This window comes from Ambystoma mexicanum, chromosome 5p, assembly GCF_040938575.1.
Source record: "Ambystoma mexicanum isolate Mex_15411 chromosome 5p, UKY_AmexF1_1, whole genome shotgun sequence".
Lineage (NCBI taxonomy): Eukaryota > Metazoa > Chordata > Amphibia > Caudata > Ambystomatidae > Ambystoma > Ambystoma mexicanum.
The window spans coordinates 934,455,357-934,474,907 of record NC_090930.1 but is presented as its reverse complement, the minus strand read 5'-3'; the positions used below and the strand labels follow the sequence as shown (position 1 = coordinate 934,474,907).

The window sequence follows — 19,551 nt, the reverse complement described above, 5'->3', positions numbered from 1 at the left end:
GAAGAACAAACACTCCCTTATGCAAATTATTCTAAAGCATTTACAACAAATCACATATCATGATAACAATACAAATTGCACTTGGATTGAGTTTACTCATAGATCTTACTTAGTGCTTGTAGGGTATACGTCTGCAGCAGCCACAGCAGCCACCAGGGTCTGATCTCTGGCTATGGTTTTGTATGGTGCAAAAGCAAAACGTTTCCTATAGATGGTTCACTGTAAATGATTACTTTAGGGAGCCCCTCACCATAACTTTACCCCACACCCTAGAGATGTCATAAGAGGCCCATCAGTGGGAGCAGCCTCCAGCAATGTTTGACTGTGTGACCTCACCAGTGGGATCTCTTTAAATGGAAGCACACTATTTTGTAATCTCGTTGTAGCTGTGAGGATCTAAGTGAGTGTCTTGATAATAGTTTTTTTTTTTGCCATTGGCGTCACGTAATGAAAATGATAAATTATACATGCTCATCATTATAGTCCAACTAGCCATGTCCCGGCCTCTTGGTGGTAATGTGTCGAATTAGTGTGTTTTTCCAGATACATGAACAATCTTTTATTTTCAATATCTGGAAAATGCTGAATCTGGAGTTTGCAGTTGACATTTAGAAATATGACCAAAGGCTGTGTTTATTAAATATATTTCAAACATTCAAATGTGCAGCAAGGGCTATTAAATTGCTGGATCACCTTGAAATTGCCATGGAAAACATTGCTAGAGGATCATGCTGCAATGCATTCTGGTGCCGTTTGGTGGTTTATTTTGCATTCAAGCGAAGGCATTCAGTAAAAATTCCATTCATTGGCAGGAAATAAAATTAGGCGCTCCGTTGTTTGCCCCAAACATATTTTTACCTCCACCATTTGGTGGGGGTAACATTATGAAATATTTGTGTGTAGAACTCAGCCTCGTAAACTTGCAAAACTATGGAAAAATAGGAAACACTATTTTGAAAATAACTCATGGAGTAAAACCTTCAGTGAGGTAGGTGGCAAAAACACAAACAGTATTGAAAAGTCTGGAGTCGTTCCCCCTTCTTGCATACTCTACAAGTACATTTGGGCCAGCTGTAACTGAGGTTTGGGAAGTGACTGACTTGCTTACAGCATGAATTAATTTATTTATTTTATTTCACTACTTGTAGCCCTTTCAATTATGCTCAAACAATGCATAAGCAAATGCATAAGCAAACCCTTGTCTTCAAAAAATATAAGACGTATCATTTACGTACTGTGCAAAGCCTAAGGATATTCTCACTTCCATTCCCCTGGGATCTTCTGCACAGGTGGCCAGTGAAAGGCCATTGCTCTTCAATCCGGACCCTGTGGGTGGTTATGCGAGGGAGGATCACCTGGGGATTGGGAGTGAGACATACTCAGACGAGACGTGGTATTTCCCATTTCCCTTCCAAGAGGAACCCTCTATTCCAAGGACAGTAATGGGATATTGTCACCCACGTGCCATTGATCATGAAAAGAGTATGTGATACCATCCATCTAGACATATCAGGAAAAGGGCAAAAAGGGCTAAATATGGGGTGGGTGAGAAATGTTACACCCCTTTTACTGTTGATTGGACACCTAGCCCTTCCCCAACCTTTATGGGCTATTATAAGCCAGCTCTCCTAATTATTCCACACGTGACATTTGACAGTACTGAGACGAGGAAGAGGCAACTAGGAGTTATGCACATCAACATGCAACTACACCACTTTGGTACTGAGATGAGGAAGAGGGCCTTAGATGAGTACGGTTGCCAAGACCAGGCATGTCTTCCTAATGGGCCTAACTATAGTCAGGCAATGAGGAGAAAGGACTCACACCTGCAACCCTTTTACACAAGTCAGGTGCATACAAGGGGTGTGAACAGGAAGGTGAGTGAGAGGCCAGATGCTGATGTAAGCTGTGGTGAGCCGTTCTGTAACCGAAGAATGACACTGAGGACTGAAGCAGCTGAGGGTCCCGACGAGTGTGAAGTGGGTGCAAAAGCTCAGTGGGGCTGAGGCAAGTTTAGGGAAGGAGACCAAATGACGAGTCGTCCTTAATTCCATCAAAGGGATTGTTCATTCTCCCATGGCGCTGCAAGAGCGCAAGAATGTCTGAGGGGCAGAGAAAGACCCCCAGGAAGGAATCTGCCAAGTTCATGGCCAGCCCGATATGGGCGAGTACTTCAAAGTGAGGCAGATAGAGAAACCCGGTATTACTGTAACCGCGAGATTCATAAAGTGAACAGCTATTGTTAAATGAGAGCAGGGACTTGTACAATGTAGCAGAGTGTGAGAAAGATATGCAAAAGCATACAAAAAGATCCAGGACATTGCGCCTTTAAAAAAGGTAAATGCAGATGTATTTTATTCTCATCTGTAGTATGAAAATTGCCCTTCTACTTACACGTGTTTCGGCCCCTATCGGCCTTTTTCAAATTAGGGCTGGTGTAATCAAACTGATACAAAATAGATATGCAGAACAATGTATTATAATAATTAATAATAATAATTTAGCATTCATATAGCGCTACGAACCATCGGTATATGAGCACTGCTTATTATTACCCACAGTGTGTGGTGCTCATTTATCGACCTCGGAAGGATGAAAGGCTTAGCTTGGCCAGGCTGGGATTCGAACCTGCGTCAGCAGGCTCTGCACGGATGTCAAAGCGAGCACTCCTGCTCGCTGTGCTATCGGACCGGCTATGGCATACATATTGTATGGCATACATATTCAAGGCAAAAGCGAAAAAGAAAAGGCAATACATGCATTGAAAGTAATACAATATAAGAACATACATCACAATAATTGTATATATAACAAACAAAAATATTCATTTATAAGTTGTAAGAGAATTGTTGAACGGGAAGGGGTAGAGAGGGGAGACATACAAACAAAACAGGAGACAAAAGACAAACCATGCATTAGTCACGGTTATTCACTAAATACTGTGTGCAGTAGAAACCGTGGCTACTCCATGTCAAAACTTACCCACACCAGGGGTCTTTGACTTCTCATTCAGAAAACCATAGTGCAAACGCGGTATTGCTCCTCCATTTGAGGATGTTTATGTTTGACTAAGTTGAGTTAACGAGTGTATTTTACAATTTATGATGTATCATGTAACGTATTCTCGTCCAGGTAGCCATGGGAACAGTTAAAATAGTCCCAAGATGGCGCTCGTGTGGATCAGCGAAGCCGACGCGAGTGACTACTTTCCTTTTCAAGTAAGTGGCGTCCGTAGCCTCAGCGTATTTACCGATTCACAGTATTGCGATTTTTGATTGTGGACGAGAATACGTTACATGATGCATCATAAATTTTAAAATACACTCGTTAACTCAACTTAGTCAAACATAAACATCCTGAAATGGTGGAGCAATACCGCGTTCGCACTATGGTGAGGGCAGCACGACATGTATAAAGAAACGTTGCCCCAGCTTATTAGCAACTTATACCATTGCATTCATAAATTGTACAATATACGCGTTATCTGAAAGACAATTTTATATCTCTCTCTTGGTAACTGATTAGATAACAATGGGATTTGACCCAACACATTTTTTCTGAATGAGAAGTCAAAGAACCCCGGTGTGGGTAAGTTTTGACATGGAGTAGCAGTGGTTTTTACGGCACACAGTATTTAGTGAATAACCGTAACTAATGCATGGTTTGTCTTTTGTCTCCCTTTTTGTTTGTATGCCTCCCCTCTCTATCCATTCCTGTTCAACAATTCTCTTATAACTTATAAATGAATGTTTTTGTTTGTTATCTATACAATTATTTTGATGTTCTTATATTATATTACTTTCAATGCATGTATTGCCTTTTCTTTTTCGCTTTTGCCTTGAATAAGTATGCCATAATACATTGTTCTGCATATCTAATTTTGTATCAGTTTGATTACACCAGCCGTGATTTGAAAAAGGCCGATAGGGGCCGAAACACGTGTAATTAGAAGGGCAATTTTCATACTACAGATGAGAATAAAATACATCTGCATTTACCTTTTTTAAAGGCGCAATGTCCTGGATCTTTTTGTATGCTTTTGCATATCTTTCTCACTATTTTTGACGGATTTCTTGTGGCTTACCGTCGGTCCAGTGGTTTGCGACACATAAATGAATATGAGTAACAGAGGGGTGATTCCTGTCCCCAGTTTGGATTTGGTTACAACTATTTTTTGCATTAAATTAATGTTGAACGAGTCGCCCAACAGACCAACTGTAACCCTAAGCCCAGCACTCTTGTCTTAATGTAGCAGAGTGCTTGTGTGCCTTGTTAAAGGAACAAGCACATTTTCGAAAGTCTCTGAATGTTATGAATCCTTCCTTTGAATCAATTAACCTGTTGTTGAAGTGTACGGTTGCCTTAGAAGGAACGTTACTAAAAGTATCAACCAAGGAATGAAACTAAAACACACAAAGCTTATGAACTGTGAATTGAAAGGAAGCCACTGCATACTGAATACCAAAATAGAAGGGAAGCTTAAAGAAAGTCAATGAATATTTAATACTGAATTTAAGGGAAATTTAACATTGAAGCAAACCAGTAAACTTTGAATACTGAATGCATGTGGCACAACAAAAAAACTTAAATCTTGAGTTTGAATATAATTAAGCAACATAAGACTGCATTAAACTTTGAACTGCCTGCAATTGAATAATACTGAATGATTGTTGCACCATGAAAGTACCCAAACTTTAAAGGGATACGTGACACATGGTGGCAGAGCCACGAGATGAATAAGGAGAAACCAGAGGAGCCCAAAAGCACACCATAAAACCCAGAAACCAATAAAGGAAACCAAGTAAAGTTGACCTGGTGCCCAGGAACAAGTACCAAGGAACCTGTGTAAAACATTGACGTCTTGGGGAAGGGAACCCTGAAGATTGGCAGGAATATATGTGTTGTCTTGGGATTGGGGTCTCATAACTCCCTTTTGTTTGGATTGTGTTATTTGAAACTTGGGGTAGGGAACCCCACGGTTGGTTCTGAATTATATAACCTTGAACTGGAGAAAGGTAAACTTCAAGAATCTTTTTCATGGAACTTTCTTGTGCTTGGAGAAGGGGAGATGAGAGAAAGCTGTGAGCTGGAAGAAGCTCAGAACATTGAGTTAAACACTGCTTCTTTTGACTTTGACATTGCTACACTTCGGTTTGTTCTAGTTGTGTGGGCAAGAATAGATTTTGGACACAGACATACTTTTAAGTTGAACTCTTTGACTCAGACTTTCTTTAGTTTCGTTCAGGTAGGGAAATCTCACCTTAGCATAGGGAAAGTTAGGCCTTCAACCATTCTGACATTTAAGTTAATAAATATATTTTGTTTGAACTTTAAGTCTGTTGTCTGTGTCTTGCTTCATGATGCCTTCACAGTACGTCATAGAACATTAATCATCAAATGAATGATGAACTAAGAAGATGATATATCATTTCATGAATATCTTTAAGTATGCACATTAATTGTAGTGCATTAAATGAAGACACACCATTTTTTAGAGGGATATGAAGATCAACAATGAAGGTACGTTTTGCAGATGGGATTTAGGGTGATTTCTTGAAATCTTTAATAGAAAGCCTCTTGGTGGATTTCTGTCTGGTTGTGGTGAGGACAAGATGAGGTAAAAGTGAGTACCAGGAGTTAAAGCGTGCACTCCAAAATCAAAGGGACACACAGAAGGAGAGAGATGCCTCGGAGAGGAGATCTGGGTGGCTGTGGAACAAAACAGTAGCTTTCCCTACTAGGCAATCCAACAACGGAAACTGTACTTTTGGAGATGTGTAATTTCTACAATGTGACAGAGACTAGATGTTTGGTCTGAAGCCAGAATGAGTTGATGTTGCTATTGACAAGCGGCACTGTGTGATTCCCACATTCCATTGACTTGTGCTAAGGGCCCCAATTGGGTCAGTGCTTCAGGCCCACAAAATAATTTTAAAGACCCTGCTCCACAACCCACTGCTGGAAGGAACATCACAAATCCTTCCCAAAAAATGTGGACTTCGCAGAAAAATATTTCGGGAACTTTTAATTCACTAAAACTATATTATACGCCTCTCAAGGTTGAAATTTTAATAGGAACTTGAACTTAACCATAACTACAGAGGTACTGTCATAGCTTCTTTAAAATATACATTACTATTGATCCCTTTCCCCTTTGAGCTTTGTTTCGACAACTGTTGCAAATTCATCAAATCAGTCATACTAATTTACTTTTATAATAATCATTTTGAACAATGTTGTAGGTAATGTTGTTTATTTGTTATAATAAGTTGCGGCCCACTTTTACCGTAGTTGATATCAGGCTTCTAAAAGCAAAGATGTCATGACCTTCATGACCCCTCAACCTTTACAAAGGTTGTCAAGATTGTCAAGATTGAGAGTCTGCACACACCCCAAACTACTATCATTCACACACATGATGTATGTGGTTTCAGTTGCTCTTTGAAAGAGATCAGTTTGATTTGAATAATGTAAATGTATAACTGTGGTTTCAAACCATTATTAACATTTTGTTGGACTAGTTGCGATAGAAGTTTGGTGCAGTACTCACTTGAAATGCCGGTTTCTCCGGAAATAAATAAGTTCCTTTTGGATTGCCTTGTGACCTTTCTCATGAACAATAACAATAAAGCAGAAAGTATTACACAAGACTCATTTGCTGAAAAACATGTTTATTTTGAAATTTTTATTGTTTGCTCGGTTTATGAAAAAAGCAGCTATTGGGATCCAAGAACTGTAGAAGGATTCTACAAATGCCTGCCTTTTTGAAGAGTTCCATTGAGGAGCTAGCACATGCGGCATCATGTACAATGCCACGTCCTGTTCCATTCATCATGCAAATACAGTTTCAAAGAGGTAAAACAGCTGGGTGAATTAATAGCAAGTGGAGAAGTACGAAATTCCACCTTTTTATTTCCCTTGTTTTCAATTAGAAACTTGTCATTGGTGGCCAGAATCCATCACCAGTAAACCATGTTGGGGGGGTACAATATGCATTTTAGGTGACAAATAACAGACTTAATTGACTGAGGACTCTGTAATATACTCAACCATCAGAGTAGTAAAGGGACAGACCAGATTTCCAAGAAAGTGAGCCCTGCAATCCAGTGGTGGCTTTACGCTTCTGGGTAGTGGCATGAGACGGTAGATTACCTTCTTAAATATTGTCTTTGGTGTAAACACAATTTTACACCTTGAATCATTTACTCGTTAGTCATCAGCAGTAGTCATTTTATGAAGGTTTTCATAAATCATTATCTACAATTTGCTGAGAGTTTCTGGTTACCATCTGTTGCCGTTCTTCTCTTCGAATTCACAGCATGTAATCAATGGCATGTTTTAATGGAAGCACGAATTACATCCTTAGTTCCTGTAGCATTGAACTGCATTGTTGTAGAAAGCCCTTGTGTCACTGTGCACTAATCAGATGTGGACGGAGTATTCCACTGAAACTGAATTCAATCTGTATTGGCAGGTTGGTGACTATTTCAAAAGAATGGGAAAAAAAGCCCGTGTTCTTCCCTAGGCAGAATGCGTTATGGCTTGTGCATAAAGTGTTCAGGAATGTCAAAATGCAGCGCAAATAATGGTCCTAAGATGACTTTGCAACATGTGATTTATTGTAAGTCATTATTCTTTCAAAACTGTACAGTATGACCTTTTTACATAACCTAGCCCACTCATTTAGTCTTTTCTTTTTCTCTGTAAATTGCTTGTATTTAAAACTACATTGCAAACATAAGTGTTCATGCTACAATGCTTTTTAACGAGAATGGTGTGGCCTTGATTGAAATAATTTAGGAAAAGGTGTTGTTGTCCTTCTCCTTGTTCCCGAAGTAGGAAACTAAAAATCTGCATTTGATGTAAAAACATGAATAAATATGCTTATGTAAACATTTTCTTACAGTTAAAAGTATCGGAAGCAAACACATGACAGGGTCTAGGCAAGCCAATGCCCAAATCAATGAAATGGGGGAAGGCAGGTAAGACACAAAGTGACATGTACAATTTTAAACTCTGAATAGCATTGACAAAATTCATTAGTTTCCTATGTGAGTTGGTTACTTTTCATGAATTCCACCTGTAACCACGTATTCGGGGGAGATTGACTTGTGGAGTATCCAATGGGTCAACATGTTTATTTTCTTAACCATCAACTTCACTGTCATTATTTCTATTTTTTTCCTGAGAAAGTCTTTGATGTTTACTGAAAAGGTTCCTTTGACTGTACAAATCAAATAAGGCAGTGTAGGAGATTGTCACTTTTTGTTTGTTTTTGCTTTAAGAGGTCAATCTATGGAGGCTTCCGTACCATCAAACTGCTCTTCCTGAAATAATGATGCATCTTCGGCCTCCTCTTGCTGCTAGATGTCTTGGGTATGGTCGGAGGCCAGTAAACCCCCATGACTTGGCCCGAATGTTCAGTAACGAACTGCATGACAACATATTGCACAATCCAAATGGTTTCATCGTGTCCAAGGTCATTGTTCATTTCACAATCTGTGAGTTCCTTCCTTCCCTGTTTCTCTTTATTTCCTCATACTGGACCTTTCTTTCTTTCTTTCTTTCTTTCTTTCTTTCTTTCTTTCTTTCTTTCTTTCTTTCTTTCTTTCTTTCTTTCTTTCTTTCTTTTTCTTCCTTCTCTCATCCTTTCTTTTATTCTCCGTTCTTTGCTTCTTTCTTTCCTTTGTAACTTCTCTCTTTCCTTCTTTCTTTAATTCTTCCTTTCCAGCCCTTCAGGCAGTTGGACATCCAGTGACCAAATAAGAAATATAGTTCCCTTGTTTCTGGAGGAGTGGCATCATTAAGCCTTCTTTACCAATATTCCTTAATTTGGAAGGCAGTGTAGATTCCAAAGTAAGTAACCTCTTGGGCTCTGCAAGTGAAAAAACACTGCTACCTAACAATAAGAGGACAAGCTCTTATGCTAATTTTGTGCTTTTTATTCAAACAATGTCAACTGATTCCCAGTCTGTGTCCCCAGTGATCATTTTGTTTTTTCCCTTGTCCATTTGATCATAGTCTCTGGGGATCGGTATAGGAATATTAATTTGGCATACAGGTCTTCCTCTAATTCCAGTTCTCCGGTCTCTCGCACTAAGAAGATGTCTGTGCACAACTTCAGTATCCGGTCCACATTTGGTAATTCTTCAAACATGATGGAATGTGAAATGCCACTGAAGAATTCTCTAACAAATTTTCCAATCACCAGCACGACTGAGGCATACAATCCCATAATGCTAGGAAATAAAAAGAACAAAGGGAGAGTTTGTTTACTGATTCACAGGAGTGGTGACACAATAGGATAGGTTAACAAAACAGATATTTTTCAATCTTCATTTTTACTCCGTGCAATTTCAATAACATACAGCCTGACACCTTATATTTTTGTCAAGAGGTTCATCTGATGTTAAAGGACAGCAGACTAAGAACCTAAAACCATAACTAAGCAGTACAGCATCCCCATATAATTCAACTATGCTTTTATTAACTCCTACTTCTCACAAGAGCTATTTTATGGGCATTATATTTGTCATAGATTCGTAAACACAGGTTTAAATTTCAGTACAGATTTGTGAATGACGGCAAAGAAGACCACCTATTAGATGTGTACTTGGAACTCTGATGTCCTCCCGAGGACAAGTCAATGTATAATTCTCTTATATAATATTTTCTTTTTTATGTTGTACTTTGCAGTAGGTGGCAGAATGTTCAGGGTTATTATAAGTCAAATGATCAGTTGGCTATAGTTAGGAGGTAGTGACTGATCATTATCAGGGATTCTTTGGTGACGGGACCGACGTCCATAGCCATTAGTGGACCGTAATCTAGCAAGCTAGTATTCGAATGGCGCATTCCCCACATAGATAAGACCAGCTCACAGTCTCCTCAGGTTTGAACACCAAGCGTATTAAGCACACATGATAAATGCCAAGCACTGCCCAATTTCAAACATTTTGTGGCCTCTAGCTGGTCTTAATCTGGGCATTTTCAAAGTGAGACGAGAGTATATCCTGGAGAACTGGGGCATGGTGTGGGACAAAGGGTTATAAAAAGATTTTCTTCCACCCAGAGGGAGGTCAGTGAAGAAAATGCCTTCTGGTGGAGAGGGAACATATGTTTTGATTTCCGCTTAATCATTCAGTGAACTGCTGGGTGGAATAGGAAAAGCTGGTGGGAAAGATACCTGGAAACTGAGCAGAGTTAGGTTGCATTTTGTAATTCCAAGCCACCCGTGCATTACTGCCCAGCATTTACATGTATAATTTATCTTTTATTTGTATTTTAAGTGCAAAAAGTACATTTACACAATTCCTTTATACAAGAAAAAAAAGAGAAAAAACATATAAAGCATATCATATACAGAACTCCAAACTTAAAATGCGCTCCAATCAGGAGCTGAGATAATTTAACAAGAGAGAGAAAAAAAGACAGAAACCGATAACATAAATTTCAAGCAGCACTTATCATAATACAAATATCCATATAATTTCAACTAGCGAATATAGTGATATGGTACCTACATCACTACAGAGGACTCACACGTCCAAACATCATCAATCCCTGCAAGGTCAATCGCACTCTGCTCTGTTACCTTAGTTAGTTTGACAAAATTCATCATCAACATCCTAACAAGGGCCAGGCTAAGGGACACAAGCGACCCAGTCATGAGTCTACTCCATAGATCCTGGGTTAGTATCTGGGAGGTTGAGTGGACAAAATGTCTCAGGAATTGGATTCTCAGATCCAAAAAGGCAGGGCAACGCATCACAAGATGGAATAGAGTTTCAAGACCCAGGCCACATACTGTACACATTTGCAATTTTTGCTAAACTGTGGACCAATGAACTATAGAGTGGGGAGGCATTTTAATCTAAATTTCAAATACCACTTTTGGAATGTTGGTGAAGGAAATCTAGCTAAGTAAGGTTAGATCAGTTAGCAGTATGTGAAACGTTCTTTACCAGAGTAAGATTTCAGCCTGCCCAGATCTTGAAGATCCATCGACCCATCCCAGTTTTTGAACTTTTTCTTCAATATACTATCCGGTTTCGATCCATTCAAATCTACCATCTCAAGAGCATTTTTGCATTGCCTCTTTAATATTCTTGGCTACCGATTTGAATCCTTTGCAAGTAGTGCAGCTATGTAGAACTCGAATGATGATTTGCTTGAGTGCTCTAAAGTGGTCAGTAAGGAGATGCTTCTTCTGATGTATTGTGACCACCAAGAGGTCAGACCAAGCTGCCATCTAATGGCACTGATAGGGACTCCATTGCATCAAAAAATGTCCTGTCACTGATGTTTCACAATTCGTATCCATAGAGAATAACAGCAATATCCGTAGCTCCATAGAACTCAATAAACAGAATCAGTGAATAGGCACATCATTTCCATTTAGTAACCTTCAACAGTGAGGTACAAGAGCAGATCTTATCATCCAATCTTAATTTAAGATGTTCACAATGTTTTTTAGTAGATATTATGAACCCAAGATAACAAATTGATTCAACTCTATGGAACAGATTGTTAGTTCGTTTCCAACTAAATGTACAGGATTTCCTTCGATCAGTACTGACCATAACATAGGATTTCTTGGAATTAATCTGGAGATGGTTAACCTTCAGATACTTTTCTACTCCCATAAACTGACACTGTAACCCTGCCTGGGTATAATCCATAAGAGTTAAATTCTTCACATGCAATGCAGCTCAACCTCAGGCCCGGCCACAAGCAGACAAATCCCCCTCACTCACCACTCTTTGTCCATAAATAGGCAAGATATAAATTAAATAAAGTAGGGGTGAGAATGCACACTTGGTGCACTCCTTTTTTCAAACTGATACTTCTTGATAGCTCTCCTAGCCTGCTTATTCTGACCTTTGTGGAGTTATTAGAATATAGCAGTTGAATCAGGCGTAATAGATCTGGATTCATCCCCCAGCTAGACAATTTGGACCATAACATTGAGATATTAACATTATCAAAAGCTGAGGATATGTCTATTGTCGCAACATAGAGTGATCGACAAGAGGCAGACCCAGTGTCAGATAAACATGCAGTCAAGGAAATCCCACTCATCACTGTGCCCACACCCTTTTGAAGCCCGTTTGCAACGTGCTCGGGTGGTTGATCTCTTCTTCCCACATGGTCAGTTCCCTTAATAATAATGTGGCAAAAATTTCTAATGTGGTGTCAGTCATTGAGATGGGCCAATAACTGGCAGGATCTTCGCGCCTGCCTTTTTTGAAAATTGGGACACTATCAAAGTAGACCAGGAAGGTGGAGACATAGGGCCTCATTACAAGTTTGCCGGTCCGGAAACAACTGTACCGGTAAGCTTGCCAGTATCGTTGTTTCTGGACCAGCAAACTACGAGTCTGCGAGCGGAAGCCTTTCAGCCCGCCAGGTCTGACCTTGTGGGCGGAAAGGCACCCGCTCACAGACCTTGACGGATGCACCGGCACAATGCATCCGTCATCCCCATTCCCATTGAGTCCAATGGGGCTCAAATGAGAATGAGGAGTAGTATTATGCAGCTGCCGGGAATGGGCAATTATTTACCAGCACGGCTACCAGCAGAGTCATAATGACCCCCTAGAGTCTTTGACAATTGGATTAACAGATGGTACAACACGTCAGCCCAGAGTACAGGGTTATTCTTGACAGGGTTATTCTTTACATTTATAATGCCCCAGGCAGATGGTAAATGCTATATGTGCCATAAAGTGAAAATAGAATATAATAGTGGGCCTAACCTAGAAATCTGTATCCTTATTTATGTTCACTTTTGAATACCATTTATTTTAGAACCTCATACTAAGAAGCCAGAAACTACCAGCAGGTGTTAGCATTAAATTAAGAAAGCAGCTTGTTGTCTGTCAAATTCTACTTTCACTGAAATACCACTTTTTGCAAATGGTGAAACACGGTCACAGACATGTTCATGTGCTATTGAGAAATGGGATAAGAAACAAACAAATAAGCTATGCTGGATGCCAGAAAATGTAAGCCCAGAGCCAAAACACATTAGTATCCCTGGTTCCTGGGTTTTGAAATGGTTGAAATTTAACATGGCCAACTTCAATGTAAGGGAGAATTTGGAAAGCTTGGCAACGTATGATGATTCTCAGGGGAGGATAACATTTACATTTTAAATTTCAAAACTCTGTATGGATTTCTGGCTTATGTAGCTCTGTGCACATGCCTGTCATCTTGAAAAGGCAATGTAGCTTTTTTTATAACCTTCTCAAATAGAAAACTGATGGCACATGCACCCAATGTCTAACACACATAGATACCATTGAGTGGAAATGGCTGTGCAACCGATTCTTTGAGGTATACTTTGGTGACTGGCTTCTCTGCTTTCAGTAGGTTTAGAAGATTGATTTATTTTGCAGAAAAAAACGTACATCTGTACCGTTCAGTGGCAAATTCACAATTTATTTTGTGCATTTTGGGAAGATGTAAACTGCTTTATATGAAATGAAATAAAAAAAGGGCTCATGTTCAATATGGCTTAGAGTAAAAATCATGTGTAAAATGTTTGTGTAATCGTTTTACACATTAATTTTACTCCACACCAAACTTTCATTCATTTGTATTTATGGTTGCGACGGGGCATGGGTTGTAATTTGAGATTTTGTCTCTCCCTTCCTCTACGTCATACAAATAATACAGGATTTACTCCAGCATGAAAATTGATGTGGATTCCTATGGAATCTTCCTTCTTTTTACACTAGCAAAAAACAGACAGATCCCACAAGAACCCATTGTAAACACTGCCTGCTAAGCCTAAAAGGCAGGCATTTACTCAATTTGCATGAGGGAGTGCAAAAGAGAGATGCAAAAGTGACTATGCCTCCACTTTACAGCTCACTTTTGCACTTCGATGTACAATGGATGAACATTATGTAGAGGGTACCTTTATGCCACAAAGTGCAAATGTAACAGGTCCCCTCTGTGTTACTTAAGCGGTTTTCCAATATGAGCTCCAAACTTCCCCAAATCTGACCCACAACCTCTGGTGGGTCATTGAGCCAAATATCTGGTGACCTGATGACATTCTCATGTTATTTTCAGGGGTGAGTAGGCAACTCATTGAGCTTATCAGAATACTGCCTGTTTATAAAAAAATATAAATTCCAAAAAATATAAATAATAATAAAATGGAAGACTCCTGAGTGATGAGAGCCAGGAGGCTATTATGGTTGAGAGAGAGCCAAGATGAGTGTGAGGAAGAGATGATGGCTGAAGAGGACAAAGATCTGACTCTCAGCTTAAAGAGAGTATTGGGGGACTCACTCGTACAGGCTGTGTCACAGACAGTGAAACCCCTGCAGGACAGACTGGAGGTCCTGAAAGCACTGAAAGCACTGAGGGGCAGTAGAGGCCTTGACAAATGTAAAAGGGGCACACTTTCGGGGAGCAGCCAGTCCCGGCGAAGTATCATCTAATGTCCACCCTCATGAAAGGGTTGAGCAATTGAGCAACAGGTGAGTGAACCGAGAAAAGGCTCTTCTAGATACAGGAATACGAAGGAAGCCCCAGTAGGCAGCCGATGCATTTGAGAAGCTCAGAGACGTCTTCCTGTAGAAATGTAGAAATTGACTAAGCCCAGCCTATTTCCCACTTCCCCAGGGGTGCAAAACACAAGGGATGCAGACTCTGATCCTGACTATTACCAGAGCAAGAGGATGGGTCAGGACCAGGGTTATGTAAAGGCCTTAAAAAGCAGGAGGAGCCTGAGCAGATCTCTGACATGTTTGATCTGGAAGCATCAGCCATCTTAAATCCACTGACTGGTGGCCTCTCTCAATGTGATGGCATATATGGCTCAGGATTGCGTATTTTGCATGAAAGCAGAATGCCTGAGGTCTGAGCTACCAAAGAAAGTGGCAGATATGTCACAATTGGACCGAAGGATGCTCAGTTTCATTATAAAGACATCCAAAGCAAAGGCATAGACAGGGCATGGAAAGGGTGCCAGGACAAGGGCCTTGACATAGTTGGAGCCATTGTGAAGATAATGGACCTTCTGGAGAGAGAAAAGGGTACAGGTGAATCAATAGACACCTAGATGCTCACCAGCTGGGTGCAGTGAGCAGTATGCATGCTAGGCAATACGAACTGTGCATTATCCACAGAAAGAATAAGCTTGCGGCTGAAAATAAATAACAAGGTAGAGAATTGAGCATCATACAAAGCAGGCAAGGCGGCGCAGGGTCTACTATCCTGGAAGACCTTTGCTAAAGAAATGAACAAGTTTGTCGGAACCTTCACAGCGCTTGAGTAGGTGCAATTGTCAATACAAAAAATATTTCCTGATACAGTTTTTGCTAGAGTTCAAGAATCAATTAAGCACATATCCCTCTGCAGGTTACTCCTCACAGACCGAGTATAAAGTGCTAGAGGCAGAATAAGAAAAATTAAGATTGAAGGGGACCATAGAGAAATGGCTCCCTCAGCCAAAAGAATTCTATAGCAATATGTTCCTGGTGTACAGGCAAGGCAAAGTGAGACCGGTGATCAACCTGAAGGGTCTCAACAGTTGGTTACTTTACAGACATTTCAAGATGAGGGGATCCATCTTGTCTGGGACATCCTCAGGAAAGAAGACTGGTTAGCCAGACTCATTCTGAGGGATACGTATTTCACCGAGCATCAACCATACTTGCGTTTTCTCTGGAAAGGGCAAGCATGGCAGTTCAAGTGCCTGCCTTTAAGGCTGTCTTCAGTTCCCTGTGCCTTTACCAAGCTGATGTGCCCAGTCACGATTCGAGAAAGGGGTGTAAGAATGATTGTGTACTTACACAACATTCTTTTCTTAGCGCAAGATAGAAGTCAACTACTTGAGCAAGGGCAGTGGCCAAGCGTGCTTCTTATGTCTCTAGGTTTCTTAGTAAATAGGGAGAAGTCAGAGCTCATTCCAAACAAACGCATGGAGTTCCTGTGTTTTTTTGATCGACACCAGAAAAGCAAAGCTGGAATTTCCAGCTCCCAAGATGGGAGCGATCAAGAAGGAGATAAAAGTATTTCTCAAGAAGAGGGATATATCGCTTCGGAATCTAGCCAGATTAGTGGGGCTATTTGCTTCCTCGATACGAGCCATTTTTCCAGTGAAGTTACAGTAAGGTGCATTGCAAAGGCTGAAGATCAGGCATTTACTGGGGGGCCTGAAATATCAGCTAGTTCCTCTAGACGAGGAAGCCAAGAAAGAGTTACGATGGTGGCTCCACACCATGGAAGTGTGGACTGGCTGGGCCATTTTCGGAGATGCACCAGAATTAATAATAGAGTCAGACATGAGTAGTTCAGGATGTGGTGCAAGCTGCAGGCAGCTAGAGACTGGCAGCAGATGGTCTCAGGCAGAGCTAGATCCGCACATCAATTGCTTAGAGCTACTAGCAGGCTCTTTCATGGTAAAGGCGTTACCAAAGGACAAAGCAAACTGTTGCATTCTCATCAGGATGGACAATACATATGCAGTTCGATACATCAACCACCTGGGGGGGATGAGATACAGGATGCTAGTGGAGTTAGCAAAGGGTTTCTGGAATTACTGCCTAGATAAGCAGATCTCGATTACAGCAGAATGTCTGCCAGGAGCTCAGAATGTAGTAGCGGATTGGAACTCTTGTGACCTGTGGACTCCAGCGATTGGATGGTACACAGAGCAGTCTTCAAGAGAATACAAAGTTTATGGGGGCCGTTGCACTTGGATCTCTTCACATTCAGGTTGAGCGCCGAGTTACCCAAATACTTCAGTTGAAGATTAGACCCAGAGACTTAGGGCACAGATGCATTCCTTCAGGAATGGGCCTGGGCAACACATTATGCATTCCCACATTGTATGATGATAATAGCCAGAACTCTTGCGAAGATTACATTTTTTTATTGGGTATTTATAATGCACCTATACAGCAGAATTGTGTTTCAATGCACATCAAGACAAGGGAGGGGAAGGTACAGGCAAGAAAAAACAAAATAATAACGTTCCTACTAGGTCTTGAGACATTAGGATCGTGCAAGTGCCGTATAAGAATGCAGGGGAATGGTGGAGGATGGGAGTTGGAGGTTGGGAGGGGAATAGGGAAGAAGACAAACACTAATGTTCCTACTAGGTCATGAGACAATTCAGAGCGTGCCAGTGCAGTAACAGAAAAGAGGGGAGAGGGAAGAGGAGGGGAAGTGTAGGAATGGGAAGAACAGGGAAGAAGACAAACACTAATGTTCCTACTAGGTCATGAGACAATTCAGAGCACGCAAGTGCAGTAACAGAAAAGAGGGGAGAGGGAGGAGGAGGGGGAAGTGTACGATGGGGAAGAACAAGGAAGAAGACAAACATGTCTCATGGAGAAAGGGGAAGTTGTGGTATCGCCAGCATCGGTTCCAGTTCTGATGGAACTTTCCTCGGATTTCGCTTGGATTAATCCATTGCAGGGGGACCTGCTAACAGACCCGACAGGGCAACCTCATCCCCTGATTCAGGCGCAGAGCCTCCACCTTCTAGTTTGCAGTGTTTCGGCAAAGGTGGGGTGTGCTGGGAATTTTAGAACAAGCTGCTTTCTTCATCACAGAATCTTGGGCCCCTTCCACGTTCAGGAGCAATGGCGCCTCATGGCAGCGCTGGGAGGCCTGGTGTGTGCAGCAGAGTGTTCACCCTGTTTCTGCCCATATAGTACAAGTACTAAACTTTCTGGCTTCATTGTTACAAGAGGGAAAGATATTCCAGACAATAGGTGTTTATAGATCGGCCATCTCAGCCGGGCATGAGCACATACATGGTGCTCCTGTGGGGGAACACCCAACAGTAGTCAGACTGCTGAGAGGTGTGAAGATCAATCAACGGCCAGCCCCAAAGTAGATTAAGTTATGGGACGTCAACAAAGATTGGATTCATTTTCACAATGGCCAAATAACAACCAGCAATTGGGACAGCAGCTATCTGGTAAGAAAGCTATGCTGCTATGCCTGGTATCATGCAGGAGAGTGTCTGACATCAAAGCATTAGAAATTGAGAAGAAAGTGTTTTATCTGGACGGTGTAGCGTTTAATATCACACAGCATTCCAAGGGTAATTTGAATGTTCTTTCCTACCTGTATTTTCTGGACAATGTATTATGGGAAATGAACGATTCTCAGCTGAGGTCAAGCCATAGGGAGTGTTGCAGCTACTGATTGTGAGATTTTGGCCTTAGCATGAAAAGACATTTCAGTTTTCGGTGCATATTTGGTTAGAGGGACCATGGCATACAGAGCATTTGCTGTGGGTATGTCATTGCAAGATATTCTCAAGGAGGCCAACTGGTCTAGTGACTCCGCCTTTAGGACTTTCTATTTCAAGTCTGTTTTTTGGCCAGCGGCTGCAGTAGTGAGACGCTTTGAACATGCTTAATGCATGCCTCTGGCCTTGACATAGGGCCTCATCAGAGGTTTGGCGGTATCCCAGCAGTAAATCTGAGTGGATACCGCCAACGCAAATAGCGTTACGGCAACTCGGTCCAGTCTTATAAGCGCTGGATCCCGAGCTGTGGTGTTACTTCCCATTTTGTTAAGAGCCCATAGGACTCTGTGGGGCAGTATCGGGGATATTACCTCCGGCGCTAATAGCACCACAATAATAGCACTGCAGATGGGCAGAAAGTGTCAAGATTTACTGCCAGCTAAAAGCTGGAGGCAAAGCTACTACTTTCCGCCCAAACTCAGGATTGGACGTGGCGGGTTACGCTACTATCACCACATTTCTACTGCTTCGCCCAACCACTGATAAAGCCCATAAAATGAAGATTACCCAGGCTTACAGGACAGGCAGTATTGATTCTATCAAAGAAATGAAGGCAAGCATTATCCGGCCCAAAATACGCAAGGTATGCAAGGGGAGTTGATAGTGTTTTGCATGCTTGGTTGTGTTGGTAGCATATTCCACTCTCTAATTGTATGTTCTCTTTAACAGGGTAGGATCAGAAGACTCCACGAGTCTGAGATGAGTCACACCCGACGTGCCTTCCAAGAGATGCCGAGCACTGATGCTGTGGTGAAGGTGGCTAGAGGCGTTTCAAGTTATTCCAGCCCAGACTATTGTTTCTGTTCTTGCAAAGTTTTTTCTAGTTGCACAATTCTGTTCGAGTTCATGAAAAAGATGAGGAAAGGACACAGTCAGGACATGCCATGTCGGAAGGGAGAGGTTCTGATTGGTCAGCATTCAGAAATGAAAAACGACTTAAAAAATTAGAAACATATGTGAGGTGGTGTTCACTTCCTCTGGCAGTTTTCCAAAGTGCAATGAAGTTGAACAAAAAAAGAAGAAGCTTTTATATATGATGTTGTAAGATTTGAATGGCTGCTTGAGAATGGCATTTAAAGAAGTTAAGCATAGAACTCACCCCTTTAATAGAATCAAGACTCCCTGTGCTGTATGCTTGGGTAATCTTCATTATTAACAATTCCTACGATTAACATTTCAGTGCATGGTCGCTATATAATGGGCTGGTATTGGGTAGACTTATCTGTGAAACGCTATAGTTTTGTGAAGCACAAAGCATTTCCAGA

The 19,551-nt window shown here is 41.2% G+C and overlaps 1 protein-coding gene across 8 annotated transcripts in view; it reads right to left on the bottom strand.

The window, feature by feature from the left end:
- Positions 1 to 6,654: 6,654 nt before the first annotated feature.
- The window catches only part of PIEZO2 (piezo type mechanosensitive ion channel component 2), a 1,512,892-nt gene continuing 1,499,995 nt past the window's right edge, over positions 6,655 to 19,551 (bottom strand). For all 8 annotated transcript variants that reach the window (XM_069613375.1, XM_069613368.1, XM_069613370.1 and 5 more), the window contains one exon: positions 6,655 to 9,239. In XM_069613375.1, the coding sequence (XP_069469476.1) occupies positions 8,987 to 9,239 (253 nt within the window). In that variant the 3' untranslated portion in view covers positions 6,655 to 8,986. The remainder of the gene's footprint in view (positions 9,240 to 19,551) is intronic.